The sequence below is a fragment of the Erinaceus europaeus genome, chromosome 6 (genome assembly GCF_950295315.1).
Source record: "Erinaceus europaeus chromosome 6, mEriEur2.1, whole genome shotgun sequence".
Taxonomy (NCBI): Eukaryota; Metazoa; Chordata; class Mammalia; order Eulipotyphla; family Erinaceidae; genus Erinaceus; species Erinaceus europaeus.
Window position 1 is genome coordinate 66,474,174 of NC_080167.1, and position 15,264 is coordinate 66,489,437.

General features: G+C 50.0%; 1 protein-coding gene across 2 annotated transcripts in view; it reads left to right on the forward strand.

Annotated features, from left to right (window-relative positions):
• NET1 (neuroepithelial cell transforming 1) overlaps positions 1-7,967 on the forward strand; it is a 34,672-nt gene extending 26,705 nt beyond the window's left edge. For both annotated transcript variants that reach the window (XM_060192389.1, XM_007526579.3), the window contains 6 exons: positions 260-356; positions 495-571; positions 1,546-1,803; positions 3,347-3,517; positions 5,239-5,425; positions 5,999-7,967. In XM_060192389.1, the coding sequence (XP_060048372.1) occupies positions 260-356; positions 495-571; positions 1,546-1,803; positions 3,347-3,517; positions 5,239-5,425; positions 5,999-6,405 (1,197 nt within the window). In that variant the 3' untranslated portion in view covers positions 6,406-7,967. The remainder of the gene's footprint in view (positions 1-259; positions 357-494; positions 572-1,545; positions 1,804-3,346; positions 3,518-5,238; positions 5,426-5,998) is intronic.
• Positions 7,968-15,264: the final 7,297 nt, after the last annotated feature.

Here is a 15,264-nt window from a genome sequence, read left to right on the forward strand (position 1 = left end):
ATTCTAAAAAATAGTGTTCTTTATCAGTAGAAAAATAAAAAAATTTCTGCTAGTGAGCAATACCTTTTTAGATGAAGTTTAGACACCTCTCTTGAAAAATGACTATTGCTCAGAGTCTGTTGAGGTCTTAGCATGCACTTGAATTTCTCTGTATGTAACAGATAGATTCCATGCCAGCTTTTGTGTAGTTAGTCATGTTTGCACTCACCGTGTTTTATGTGCTTGATCTCTGTGTGACACATTTCTCTCCTCCTGGCAGGCCTATCATGACCCTATGTTAAAGTTGTCTATTATGTCCGAAGAGGAACTCACACACATATTTGGCAGTTTGGACGCTTACATACCTCTGCATGAAGGTTAGACACCTTGTTGAATCTGTATTAACCCCGGAACTGCAATAACACAAGTCATTTTGAATGTTAACTTCCAGTTTCCTACTGAGCAAGTTTCTAAATGAGCCCAGTGATGATATTTCTTTCCATTTTACTCTTCAGATTTGTTGGCAAGGATGGGAGAAGCCACAAAGCCTGGTGGGACGGTGGAGCAGATTGGTCACATTCTTGTGAACTGGGTACGTGGCCAGTTGTTCACTGCAGATGGTTCTCTGGCATATGAGTGCTTTCTGCTGAATACTGTGTGTTTGATCCAATCAGTGACCTCTACAAACAGAACAACAAGGCATTACAGCTGAATCAAGTTATGTAGCCTTAAGAAGTAACAGTCCCTGTTTTAAAACCTAACTCGTGGATGACACACTTGTATTTGTTTTAGAAATACATACCTTTTGACAGAATGCCCACATTATTTGCAGTTAATTACCTGTTGCATTCTTTTTTTTCTAGATATTTATTTACTTATTTTCTTTTTATTGCCCTTGTTTTTGTTGTGGTTGTAGTTGTTGTTATTGATGTCGTTGTTGTTGGATAGGACAGAGAAAAATGGAGAGAGGAGGGGAAGACAGAGAAGGGGAGAGAAAGAGAGACACCTGCAGACCTGCTTCAACGCCTGTGAAGCTACTCCTCTGCAGGTGGGGAGCCAGGGGCTCGAACCAGGATCCTTACACCCGTCCTTGGACTTTGCGCCACGTGCACTTAACCCACTGCTCCCTATCTGTTGCAACAGAGTACCTGAATGCCTCCAACATTCCAGGCACTGCTCCAGGAAGTGCACAGTGATAAAAGGTGGTCTCTCCCTGCCTCTGGGTCTAGAGAGAGAATAGTCGTGGAATGAATAAACAGTTTCTCCACGTTGGTGGTGAAGGTGACAGAGGATCGAGTTACAGAGGGATGTTCAAGTACCCTCAGAGTACAGACTGAGCTGAGGCACATAGCAGTCCTGAGTCTTCGCATGGATGTTGAGAAAATAGAATAGAGCATTTTATATGGGCCTAAAGTAGTATCCTGCTTGCATTATCACCTGCAGAACTTGCATAGCTTTTTGAAACTTTAAAGACTGGCTCTTTTAAGTTTTGTGTTCAGAGGCTTACTAATGGACCAGACCGTAACAGGAACTTACCTTGCTTTGTTTTTTCTCATTACTCTGCAGTTGCCAGGCTTGAATGCCTACAAAGACTACTGCAGCAACCAGCTGGCAGCCAAAGCTCTTCTTGATCAAAAGAAACAGGATCCAAGAGTCCAGGACTTCCTCCAGCGATGTCTGGAGTCTCCCTTCAGTCGAAAACTAGACCTGTGGAGCTTCTTAGACATTCCTCGAAGCCGTCTAGTCAAATACCCTTTGCTGTTAAAAGAAATTCTGAGACACACTCCTAAAGACCACCCTGATGTACAGCTGCTCGAGGAAGCTGTAAGTGGTCCAGGAAATACCCTGTAGGTTTCTTCAAGTTGATCTGCTGACTGAAGTAGCTGGGGAGGCATATAGCCACACCTCAACTGTCTGCATCCTGACTGAGCCCAGTAAAGTGTCCTGCTGATGGGCTCATACCCAGTGCAGTGTGCCCAGGACAGCGAAGAATTGTAGCGCATTTTATTTTCCCTTTTTTTTTTTTTTGCCTCGAGGGTTATCACTGGGGCTCAGTGCCTACACTATGAATCCACTGCTCCTGGAGGCTATTTTTCCCATTTTTGTTCCCCTTGTTGTTGCTGTTGTTGTTATTATTGCTGTTGTTTGGATAGGACAGAGAAAAATCAAGAGAGATGGGTAAGACAGAGGGGGAAGAGAAAGATAGACAACTGTAGACCTGCTTCACTGTTTGTGAAGCAACCCCCTTGCAGGTGGGGAGCCATGGGCTCGAACCAGGATCCTTAAGCTGGTCCCTGCGCTTCATTCCATGTGTGCTTAACCCACTGTGCTACCACCTGGCTCCCTTATTTTCCCATTTTAATCAAGGATTCTTTTTTGTTGTTGTTGTTGCTCTTGTTGTTTTCTTTTTTTTTTAAATATTTTATTTATTTCCTTTTGTTGCCCTTGTTTTATTGTTGTAGTTATTATTGTTGTTGTCGTTGTTGGATAGGACAGAGAGAAATGGAGAGGGGAGGGGAGGAGAGAAAAATAGACACCTGCAGACCTGCTTCACCACCTGTGAAGCGACTCCCCTGCAGGTGGGGAGCCGGGGTTCCAACTGGGATCCTTATGCCGGTCCTTGTGCTTTGCGCCACCTGCGCTTAACCCGCTGCACTACAGCCCAACTCCCTTAATCAAAGATTCTACTTGATTTCTTCCACTAGCTAATTGGGCGACTGAGCAAATCACAATTTGGCTGAGACTGTTTCTTCATCTTTAAAACGAAGTTACTAAACTAACTGATTTTCAGAGTCCCTTCAAGCTTCAGAATCATATCACTTTTTTTTTTTTTAATATTTATTTTATTTATTCCCTTTTGTTGCCCTTGCTGGTTTTTGTTGTTGTTGTTGTTATTATTGTTATTGTCATTGTTGGATAGGACAGAGAGAAATGGAGAGAGGAGGGGAAGACAGAGAGGAGGAGAGAAAGATAGACACCTGCAGACCTACTTCACCACCTGTGAAGACTCCCCTGCAGGTGGGGAGCCGGGGCTCGAACCGGGATCCTTATGCCGATCCTTGTGCTTTGCGCCACCTGCGCTTAACCCGCTGCGCTACAGCCCGACTCCCCGGAATCATATCACTTTTAAGGGCCGCCAAAATCGCTCACTTGGATAGTGTGCTGCTTTGCCACGCGAACGAGCCGGTGTGAGCCCGGCCCCCACTGAGTTGAAGGAAAAGTGTCTGTGCTGTGGCTTCTCTCACAGACTTTCTCTGCCTTCCTACCTCTCTCTACTGAATAACCATGTCGCTTGAATAAAGCCTTGGGGAAACAGAGTGATATGTTAAAGTGCTTCACCCTTCTATTATTTTTTAATACTTTTTAGCTCTCCATCATACAAGGAGTTCTCGCTGATATCAACTTGAAGAAAGGTGAATCAGAATGCCAATATTACATTGACAAATTGGAGTATCTGGATGAAAAGCAAAAGGATCCTAGAATTGAAGCAAGCAGAGTGTTGCTTTGCCATGGAGAACTGAAGAATAAGAACGGGCATGTGAGTATGTGTGAATGATACACACGTGAAGTGGGCTGTTCTGTGCTTCCCCCCTGTAACTTCTCCACATAAGTTACATGGCAGGCTTACAGAATCAGTTCACCACAGAGGCAAAAGGAGAGTTGGTGTTGCTTTAACCAGGCTGCTGGAAAACAGGCATTGAGTTTCTCTAGTTCACAAAATTCTCAGTGAAAAATCAGTTTCTTTTTTAGTCTGCATCAACAAATTTAGTTGGTGACTAATTCTTTCTGAATACATTTTTTTAATTTTATAATGCTTGGTAAAAAATACATTATCCGGGAGTCAAGTGGTAGCGCAGTGGGTTAAGTGCACGTGGTGTGAAGCGCAAGGACCAGGGTAAGGATCCTGGTTCGAGCCCCTGGCTCCCCACCTGCAGAGGAGTCGCTTCACAGGCGGTGAAGCAGGTCTGCAGGTGTCTGTCTTTCTCTCCCCCTCTCTGTCTTCCCCTCCTCTCTCCATTTCTCTCTGTCCTAGCCAACAACAATGACATCAAGAACAACAACAATAATAACTGCAACAACAATAAAAAAAAAATGGCAGCAAAAAGGAAAATAAATATAAAAAAAATACATTATCCTCTTCCAAAAATAGTTTTTTTTTCCTCCAGGGTTATTGCTGGGCTCGGTGCCTGCACCATGAATCCACCGCTCCTGGAGGCCATTTTTCCCCCCTTTTGTTGCCCTTGTTGTAGCTTCATTGTTATTGTTATTGCCCTTGTTGACGCAATTCGTTGTTGGATAGGACAGAGAGAAATGGAGAGAGGAGGGGAAGACAGAGAAGGGGAGAGAAAGACAGACACCTGCAGACCTGCTTCACCGCCTGTGAAGCGACTCCCCTGCAGGTGGGGAGCCGGGGGCTCGAACCGGGATCCTTACGCCAGTCCCTGCGCTTTACGCCACATGCGCTTAACCCACTGTGCCACCACCCGACCCCCCCCAAAAATAGTTTTTAAAGTATATAGTGATAGCAGTTGTTTTCAGCACTAGTAAGACTTCTGCAACAGTTTGAAGTCATGATTGCAATAGTTGTTGCTGGAGTTAAGTATAATCATGAATTTGCATAAGCCCAGTCTGTAATTTAGTTCTCTTTTGGGAATAATGTGAATCTGATATCTCTGATTTCTATCATGAGACCTAGTGGTTCCATGAAAGCTCAGATTTGTGGGGGCAAAATATAGAACCATGAGCATTTTTACCAGCTTGCATTTTTTATCCTTCCTGTGTTAGAAAACTGTGTCGGGGGGCTAGAAAGACAGCCTAGAAAGACTCTCACGCCTGAGGCTCTGGGGTCTCCACTCAGTCCCCAGCACCATCACAAGCCAGAGCTGAGCAGTGCTCTGGCCTTTCACTGTGTCTTTCTCTCTCGTTGAAATAAATTTTAAAAAGAACGTCTTCTAAAAATAAAAAAAGATGAAAACTGTGGTCAGCAGCACTAGTAGTGTTTCTGATCTCGTTGCTACTGAGTCAGGGCTTTGTGGTGTGTAACATTTACTCAGCTGCTGCCTAATCTAGTGTTACATACTTATTTAGAGTTTTACTTAGTCTTAGGTTAGAAACCTTCTCCAAGCTGCTGTCTTTATGACATCACTTCTAAGAGGGCACTAAATCATAAGGTCGGTGTCAAATCCAGCTGTTGTAACAGTGGCTTGCAGTCACCTACAGTAGCAGAACTCTGTACTGAGGAAGTACTTGTTTCTCCAGAAACTTTACATCTTCCTGTTTCAAGACATCTTGGTTCTGACTCGGCCTGTCACGCGGAATGAGCGTCAGTCTTACCAGGTGTACCGGCAGCCAATCCCAGTGCAGGAGCTGGTCCTGGAGGACCTGCAGGATGGAGATGTCCGGATGGGAGGCTCCTTTCGAGGGGCCTTCAGCAACTCAGACAAAGGTAGGCGGGCCCCCCGGGCGTGGGTCAGCAGAGTCTCAGACCTTGAGTGAAGTAGCTTGAATCTGTAGGAGTCCTGCTGGTACGAGTGAAATGAGAGCTCCTGTCCTAGCCCGGTCCCCCCAGCAGCTTGTCAGGCCACTGATACCAGCCGCTCACTGTGTGCTGCAGCTCCCCCCCCCCCCCCAGTGTGCACGCATGAAGCCACCCCTGCTGCACTTGTGTGAGCACTTCATGGAAAATAAACTGCTTTTTTTTCTTTCTTTGTTCCCTTTTGTTGCCCTTGTTACTTTTTATTGTTGTAGTTGTTACTGATGTCACCGTTGTTGGATAGGACAGAGAGAAATGGAGAGAGGAGGGGAAGACAGAGGGGGAGAGAAAGACAGACACCTGCAGACCTGCTTCACCGCCTGTGAAGCGACTCCCCTGCAGGTGGGGAGCCAGGACTCCAACCGGGATCCTTGCGCCGATCCTTGCGCTTGGCGCCACGTGCACTTAACCCGCTGCGCTGCCACCCGACTCCCAATAGACTGCTTTTTAACTTTGTTTCTTCTCCTCACCCCCTCTCCCCCCCAGCTAAAAATATCTTCAGAGTTCGCTTCCAAGACCCCTCTCCCGGGCAGTGCCACACTCTCCAAGCCAACGACGTGTTTCACAAGCAGCAGTGGGTCAACTGCATCCGAACGGCCATCACACCTTTCCAGAGGACCTGTGGCCCCAGCGAGCTGCATGGCTTGCCGGAGCTGCACGAGGAGGGTGAGGAGAACAACCCCTCTGCCGGCAACGTCCCAGCCCAGAGACGCGCGTCCACAGCCTCCAGTGTGAGTCCGATGGAAGTCGAGCGGGTTACTGTGCGGTGCGGCACCGTGGGGCACACGGCAGACACTAAGGTTGGGAAAGCCCACCACCGCACACAGTCTGGCTTCCGCAAGCCCAGGGACAAGGCCCAGCTCAGCAGCAAACAGAAGGAGACTTTGGTGTGAAGGAAGCTCAGGCCGCACTTGGTGGAGAGACTGTTTATTTATAAATGTGTACAGTTTGTTTTTCTGGTAACGTGAGTATGGGAACATTGCAGGGTGACTCAGTCCCAGTCTGAACATGTTTTGGTTGGTTTGGTGATGGTTCCCTTTTTTTTTTTTTTTTTTTATGGCAGCTAAAGATATATATGCAGATTACTGTTAAACTTCCAGTGATTTTCTTTCTTTTTTTTCCTTTTTTTTTTTTCTTGGTTTTGTTTTTTAGATGTTTTCTCAGATTATTTAGAACATGCAAACCCCGGTCTTTTTAAAAAGATGGGATATTTACGAGATAGCTTTCCCATTACTGACCAATTACAAATTTACAATTTTGCCAAAACTTGAAACTTTGCAAATACTGGGATTTTATTGGTGTTTCTCTGATAAGCCTTGCAGGTATAATTTGAGACTTTAAACATTGGCACCTAAATTGACATGACATATATGTCTGTTATACCTCAGAATCTACACTGAAACTGAAGTTTTTTGAAAAGCGTATTATAAAACTTACTAGATTTTCCATTTTATCAACTGGAATGCTTCATGAAAGTTTGTTTCTCTCTTTACATTCCTCATTTTTTCATTTGTTTAAACTGCCAGTTATTTAATTTTTTTATTGTAAAGTAGTTTTTAGTATTTGTTTTTATTTTTTTTATTTTGATGCCTATTCAAATGGGCATGTCTAAAGTATTTTTCTTCCTTGATTAAAAATGTGTGTGTGTGTGTGTGTATATATATATACATATATATATGTTTGTGTGTGTGTGTGTTTGTGTGTGTGTGTATATATATATACATATATATATATATATATATACATATTTTTTAATCAAATTAGCTTTACCATGTGAAACCAAGCCACACAGTTTCTGAGCCAAATGTGAAAAGTACAGTTTTGAAGCACAGCCTCACGGGGAAGTGGCAGGTGAGGGGCACAGCTTGGCTCCCGGGCCCTGTGCCCTGCGCGCTCGGAGAAGAGCTGTGTCTGGACTGTGTGGGCAGTGTTAGCGTCAGGAGCAAGTGGGAGGCAGCTGACGGGTAGCGAGGTTTTTCTGTCTGTCTGTTAGTTTCAAGGAGGGAAAGGAGAGTAGTTTTGTCTTACTGTAAAATGTCTGGTTCCGCCAGGATGTAGGAATGAGGAAAAGTGAAGCTGAGGGTCTGTAGTAAGTCGCAGAAGGTCTGAGGAAATGAGCTTTATGTGTCTCGGTTGATGATACCTGCAGGTCGTGGGTCTGAAAGGAGACAGTGAAGGGTATTGATGGTCTGACCCCACTAGATCAGCTTGAAGGCTTTATGCACAGGACGGGATGGGGAGATGATGAATCTTCTATTATGAGATGTTTCTGTCAAGATGAGATCATGGTGTTCAAGGGGGAGAGATAAGCCCCGTGTCACAGCAGAGTCAGGAAGGTGATCGACACAAGGAAATTGGCCAGAGAGGAGATGGAAACTGGAAACTAAATAGATCGATCCAAATGATGTCTCTGTATAAATGAATTATATAATTAATAAAAAACACACACACATAACGACTCTTAAGATTTCTTTGCCTGGTGGATGTTGGGGGACACTTGCTCAAACATGGTGATATGGCCCTTTATTTATTTTATTATTATTGTTTAAGTCTTTAGAAAGTAGTATCGTCAGAAATAGTGATTGGATTAAAGATAGCTCAGAATAGCAAAGTGCACATACTAGCTTGACTAATTTCAGATTCAGCTTTTGCAGATCTCTAACTTGGAAATTCAAAGCGCCCACACTCCAAACTAACCTACCTGCCCCTACCCCCTCCCCCAGGCTCACTCCAGGAAAAGCCACTCATCCAGCCCCACCCCTGCCCTTTCCCAAATGCAAGCCCCTCCTTACTTGTGCTGGGCTTCAGGGCTCTGCTGTCACCCCCCACCCCTACCCCTTGGGCCTGAGTTACCACCATTCAGCCTGGGCTGGGAGATGTGCCCATCTGCCCCTCACGGTGCTCGGCCGGGCTTCCACCACCCTCCTGGGTCTCTTCCCACTCTCCCTGCACTTCAGGCTGGCCCTCTCACCCACACCACACCCACCAGCTCTCCCGGCCGGTCTGACTAGGCTCCTCAAGCCCCTAGGGAGACACTACACTCATAGAATATGGAAATCAGACATGACTGTTGTAGTCACCGGTGAGGACTCCCACAGCCACTTATGGAGCCGCCTTGGTCATTTCTTCCCAGCTGCAAACACCCCTGGTGTGTGGACCCACAGCCACCCCTGGGTGTTCACCCAAAGGGATGAAAGCACCCTGACAAAAGCCACACGCAGTGAGGCACAGCCACTCGGCTAATCACCAAACCTTGGGACACACCTGCTGTGTGTCCTCAAGAAGGTGAAGGCGCCACCAGTCACGTGACCGTCGTGTTTTGGGACGTGAACTCCCAAGTCGAGGAACCCTCCTTGCATATGGCCACAGCAAAGAAGCCGGCCTACAGAGGCCTCTGTGGCTTTCTGGAGAAGGCAGAGCTGTGGGCACCGGAAAAGAGCAGAGGTTGGGAAAGGAGGGGTGAGGAGAGGTCACGGGGCCCCAAGGAAGGTGAGAACACCAGGCACTGTCTACTTGTCTGGTCCCGTGAGAGAGGGGGCCTGAGGTGCCTTCACAGGAGGGACAAGTCCAGTGGGCAGTGCCCCCAAGTCAGTGTCATCGGCAGGGTTCCCAACCTCCTAAATCCCCCACTGAATGAGGCTGACCCAGGGTCCTCCCACTCCAATCCCATAGCAGGGCTGGGCTGTGAGCTGGGGGTCCCCCACCCTGGTCCCCACAGCAGGGCTGGGCTGTGAGCTGGGGGTCCCTCACCCTGGTCCCCACAGCAGGGCTGGGCTGTGAGCTGGGGTCAGCTACCCTCCAGGTTGAGTGGATTCTCACAGCGGTTCAGAGCCAACTTTCAGTTGAACGTGACGCAGGGGGGGGGCCCAAGCCTGGAAACAGCCCCAGGGTTGGAAAGGTGTGATCTGCCATCAGGGCACCCCTACCAGTTCCCAAGCTGCCTTCTCCCACGACTCCAGTGGCCCCCAGCCCTGCCCAGCCCGGCCCGCCCGCCTTCTCTCTTGGGCTGTTTCCAGATGTGAGCTCAGTGTCCCGGGGCTCCTCACCCAACTGTGTAGAGTCTGGAGGAGGGGAGGGACCTGGGAGAGGGCAGAGCAGGAGGTGGGGGCAGGGCTGGGAAGGGGGAGTGGAGGGGGCGGGGTAAACAGCAGGTGCCCCTATCATCTCTGGAGGGAAGGGGGCCAAGTGACCTCTCTTCTATTTTCCTGACTCTCTTCCAGTGTTCCTGGGCAGGGCCACTCTGGGGACAGGTAAGCCCCAGGTCACATGGTCTCTGCCCAGAGAGGAATATGTCACCCGAGGAGGAAAGCTGACAGACAAAGGAAAATGGTACAGGGGTGAGGGCACACTCTGGGAAGGGGAGGGTCCCGACCACCTAGTGAGCCCCACACCCTCCCACACATGGAAACTATTCTGGCTTCCTCTGTGCCCCTCCCCAGAACTTTCTGCCAAGTTTCTCCACTGCAGGAGCAGTTGGCATCTGCCTACCCAGAGCACGTGTGCAGAGGGCACAAAACTTTCCATGGGTTCTGGAACATTCTGAAATCAGCCTGCAGGGAAACTGGGGTCTCTGTTCCCTCAAGGGCCCCCCACCTGTACCTCCTGCTCAGCCCACTCAGGTGGCCCCACTCATGCCAGCTGAAGCCTGGAAGCTTCTAGCAGCTGCTGAGTCCCTGGAGAACAAACACCCCTCTCCCCAGGGTGCTGAGACAGCTCTCACACCCGGAGTGTCCCCTCCTCCCAGCCTCCTAGTCTCCTGGCCCTGGGGTCCTGGAAGGGCCACTTCTGACCCTGACACTATTCAGATGGGCCGGTCGAATGAGCCAGAAAAGACATGTCTTCTCAGCTCTCTGGTTCAGGGACCAGCCTGTCAGACACCCATGAACTCCTAGACTTGCCAGCACCCTGGGTCCTGGCCTTCCAAAAGGTTCCAAAGACCCCACGCCCCAGGGCACGTCAGCAACAGGAGAAATGAGGGTGTAGCAGGGTGTGAGAGGAAAGTGGACAAAGGATGCTGAGGTCCCCCTCTAAGAACCCCTGCTGGTGGGGTTCTAGACTGACATCTACACGGAAAAATCCAAAGAGGGACAACCATGTTTCAGGGACGCGAGCGCTTATTGAGGCAAAGCAGGGATAGAAAATTCGTGTTCGAGTGGTCCCGGAGGTGGGGCAGTGGCTAAAGTATTGGATTCTCAAGTGTGAGGTCCCGAGTTCAGTCCCCGGCACCACATGTGCCAGAGTGATGTCTGGTTCTTTCTCTCCTCCTATCTTTCTCATTAATAAATAAATAAATTTACGAAAAGAAAGAAAAGAAAAAGAAAAAAGAACGAAAACAACTCACTTTAAATAAAAAATGAAAAGAAAAGAAAATACATGTTTGGGAGCCGGGCAGTAGCACAACAGGTTAAGCACACGTGGCACGAAGCGCAAGGACTGGCATCAGGATCCCGGTTCGAGCCCCCGGCTCCCCACCTGCAGGGGAGTCACTTCACAGGCGGTGAAGCAGGTCTGCAGGTGTCTGTCTTTCCTCCTCTCTGCCTTCCCCTCCTCTCTCCATTTCTCTCTGTCCTATCCAACAACTACAGCAATGGCAACAACAATAATAACAACAACAACGATAAACAAGGGCAACAAAAAGGAAACATTAAAATTTTTTTTTAATTTAAAAAAAAGAAAATACATGTTCAGAGACATGTAGACGAGAGAGAGAGGGAGAGCATGGTGTGATAGGTTTGAGGGAGAGAGAGTGAAGGGCAGAAAGAGAGAGAGGGCCTGCAGAGTGCTGATGTGGTGTAGTGGCTCTCCACACGGACTCTGAGGCAGAAGAGCTTCTGGTTCAAACCCTATTCTCACCAGAAGCCAGAACTTCACCCCTCTGGGTAGAATAAAAAAAAAAAAAAAGGAACCCCTAATAAGGGGAAAGTGTGAAGGAAGCTAGGGGGGGGGAAGCAAGGGAGATCCCCTCAAGCTTCTCACACCTTGAAACTGGTCTCGGGCTCAAACAGTACACAGGCCAGAAAGCTGGGCACTGAGCCTGGGCCACTGCCTCCGCCCCGTCCCTTCTCCCCATGGGCACAGAAACGAGAACCCAGCCCTGCTCAATACCTTGATTTCTTTCTTTCTCTCTCTCTCTCTCTCTTTTTTTTTTTTTTTTTTTTTTGCCATCAGGGTTATCGCTAGAGCTCGGTGCCTGCACTACAAATCCACTGCTCCTGGAGGCCATTTTTCCCATTCTGCTGCCCTTGTTGTTATTAGTGTTATTATTGCCATTGCTGTTGTTATTGTTGTTGGATAGGACAGAGAGAAATGGAGAGAGGAGGGGAAGACAGAGAGGGGGAGAGAAAGACAGACACCTGCAGACCTGCTTCACCACCTGTGAAGCGACCACCCTACAGATGAGGAGCCCGGGGCTTGAACCGGGATCCTTACGCTGGTCCTTGTGCTTTGTGCCATGTGTGCTTAACCCGCTGTGCTACCGCCCTGCCCCAACACCCTGATTTCTTGTGGGGGGACCGGACTAGGGTTCAGGTAGGGCAGGGTGCTTGCTGGCGGCAGGCCACAGGGCCTGGCTAAAGGACTGAGCTGAAGCACTCCCCAGCCTCATGGCCCAGCAGGCCCTTTACCCCTGCCCCTCGCTGAGAGGGACCCTGTGTGCACTGCTGTGTGCAGGGCCAGGCCTGGAAGGAGCGAGTTCCTTGGGAGTATGTCCAGGGTCCCCACACCAGGACTGTGAAGTGGGAGCATGATGGGGGGTCTGGAGGGGGGCCCTCAGTCTCTGAGGGAGAGGGAGACAGAAGGTTGGGTACCTCACTGGTCAGCAGCTGGTGACTTCTTCTGGCCCCTGGGCTAGATGCCAAGCTGCCTTCCCCCTCCAGCCTGCCAGAACATCTTGCTCAGGCCACTCGCAGAGGCCAGCCTTCCCCCATCTCTTAGGGCAGAGCACCATGTCACCTCCCAGGCCATGGCCCCTGTGAAAGTGGCCTGTTTCTCTGCCCCCTTTGGATGGGATGAGAAGCTACAGGTCACAAGACAGAACCACTGTGAATCCTGGTGTTTTTTCTTTGTGAGTAAAAACAGAAGTTTTGGAGCCTCTGGGGCTTTTGAAACCTTCTGGTGAAATGAATCAGAAGGCCTGGCAGCCTTGTGTGCAAAGGTCCCCTGTGGTCCCCTGTGGCTGAGGTGGGAGTCCCAGGCTGGCCCTGCCCACTTGGGGGAAAGGGTGACCTTCAATGAGGGGAGGGCAGGCTGCCCTCAGGAAGGAACAGATAGACACATGGACCCAGGACAGAAGTCAGGCAGATCAAGCCCCCCAGCCCCGTGCCTGTCCAAGTCTTCTCCCTAAGGAGTCATTGCAGGTGGGTGGCTCTTTCCCCAGGATCTTGTTCCCCATCCTTGGGGCCTTGTCCCCACTCTGAATATGAGAGCTTTGGGGGACATACTGGAGGATCCCAGTGTGTGCGTGGTCAGGGCCTCACATATGCATGATTTCACTGGCCAACTAGAGAGACAGGATTGAGAGAGAGTGAGAGAGAGAGAGAGAGAGAGAGAGAGAGACAGACCACAGCACCAGTTTCCCCTGGTGCTTAGCACTTCCCACATGGTCCGGGATTCAAGCCTGGGCCATTCATCTATCTGCAAACTACACGCTCTACACAGTGAGCTCACTGGGAGAGGGGAAGGTTAACTGGAGCTGTTGCCAGCTCCCTCCCATGGGTCTGTCACGGAGCTTCTGTGATCCGTATGCAGGTTCATCTGTATGCAGGTTCTTGATTAAGTTATGAGGTAGAAAGTGTCCCTGAGGGCAGGGCAGGAGAAGTTCCAGACGCCCCTCTGTGGGAATGCCCCCTCCTCTTAAACCCTGTACACAGCGCACCTGGGCCAGCTTCCCATTGGCCTGCTGAAATCACCAGATGTGGTGACCTCCCCCAGACTCCGCCCACAGCATGCACAAGTGTCCTTGTGCTCTAGCGCCCATTCCCCATGTGTCTGTTTCCAGACTCTCCCTGCCTATTCCCTGACCTCAACAAGCACTCTCTCTAGTCCCTGCACTTCTCCCTCTTGGGAGCCAGGGAGAGACCAGAACAGCAGTCCTCTGCAAATGACGCTCTTGTATGCATCTGTCTTTGCTCTTATGAACTGCCTGGCCAACCCCAGGCCCCTCACACCATGCCCAGGCCAACCCCAGGTCCCTCACACCATGCCCAGGTCCATCACACCATACTGCCTCTCCAGCCCTGCATGTCCCGACCCCTCCTAAATGTATTTTCCAGGCCTGCACTCAGCCACTGTCCTAACTGGCAAACCAGCTTCCCTTGCTGTAAACGGGCGGAAACAGCAACAATGAATAGACTGGAGGAAAAAAAAAAAACAACCTCCCACTGCTATCCTACTGTGGTGCCCCAGCTGGAGATGGGTCTGCTGTCTCCACTGCCCTGACTGCTACTTGAACCCTGAAGCCATCACCAGTACTCTGGGCAGTGTGTCCCCAAAACTTCAGGCAGCCGTAAGGAATCCTAAGATCTCTGGGTCTCTTTTGAAACAGCCAGTTTAATTCTTCCTCCCCCGGCTCCCCAGAGTGAACCATCTACACAGCACAGGCCTCTCAAACAGACGTTTATTCCAGAGCCGGGAGGCCGGCGGGGGCAGGCGCTGTCTGGGAAGATAAGGGGCAGTTTCCAGAGTCCCTCCCCGCTGGCCGGGACAGATACCACACTGGTTCCTGGCTCAGGAAATCCCCTCCGCCTCATGGAAAGCCCGAGAAGGAAGCCAAGCAGCCCGGGGGGAACGGTCATCTCTGCCTAAGATGGCAGAAGAGTGCGGGAGGTTGTCACCAGGCTATAGGCAGGAGCCTGAGCCATCGGTCCTGTGGGGCTCCAAAATGCACCTTCAGAGCTTCACTGCGTCCGTGGTGTCCCTGCTCCCCTGGCAAAATTGAAATCCAGGCCCAGAGACGGACCTGACAGTCAGCTGGGCATCAGTGTGAACTTGAACTGAGGGGGCCATCCCTCCCAACTGGTGACCCAAGATGAGCCAGGAGCCACTTGTGGGATTCAGGGCTCACCCCAGTGGGAAGTGCCCGGGTTGGGGGCCACCAGGACCCCCTTTGCTCACAGGGGGTGGCCAAAGCCACACTGAGGGGGTCACGGGGAGCTCACACCCACCCTGGGGTCCTTGCTCTTCTGGGGAGCCAGTTCCAGAGATGTGACAGAGGCGGCTCCACCAGCAACACAGAGCCTTGAGGCTCAACTGGCCACCCCCAGTCTGTTGGCCCCAAATACTGGGCTGACAGCTCTCCCAGGGTGCCCTGTTCCATGTCTGTCCCTGCGGTAAGAGCTTCCTGCCCCCACCCAACAGACAGAGAAGCTGAGCGACAGAGTGGAGAGGAAGGAGCCCCAAGGGCCGTGACTTCTGTCTGCCTTTGGGGCAGTTCCTCACCTGTCTCCCCCACACTGTTCCTCAAAGGGGCTCAGAAGCCCCCCATTTGTGAGGTTGGGGGCCTTCCTTCCTCTCTGAAGCAGGAAAAATAGCCCCGAGCAACATGCAAGGGTGACACCCCTTCATTTGAAGCTGCCCTTCTGAGATGAGGAGATAGCATAATGGTTATGCAAAGCAACGCTCATGCCTGAGGCTCCAAAGTCCCAGGTTCAAACCCCCCTGCATCCCCATAAGCCAGAGCTGAACACAGGTCTGGTAAAATAAATAAAATGTCAAAAAAAAAAAAAAAAAAGTTACCCTTCCAAGCAGAGGCTGTT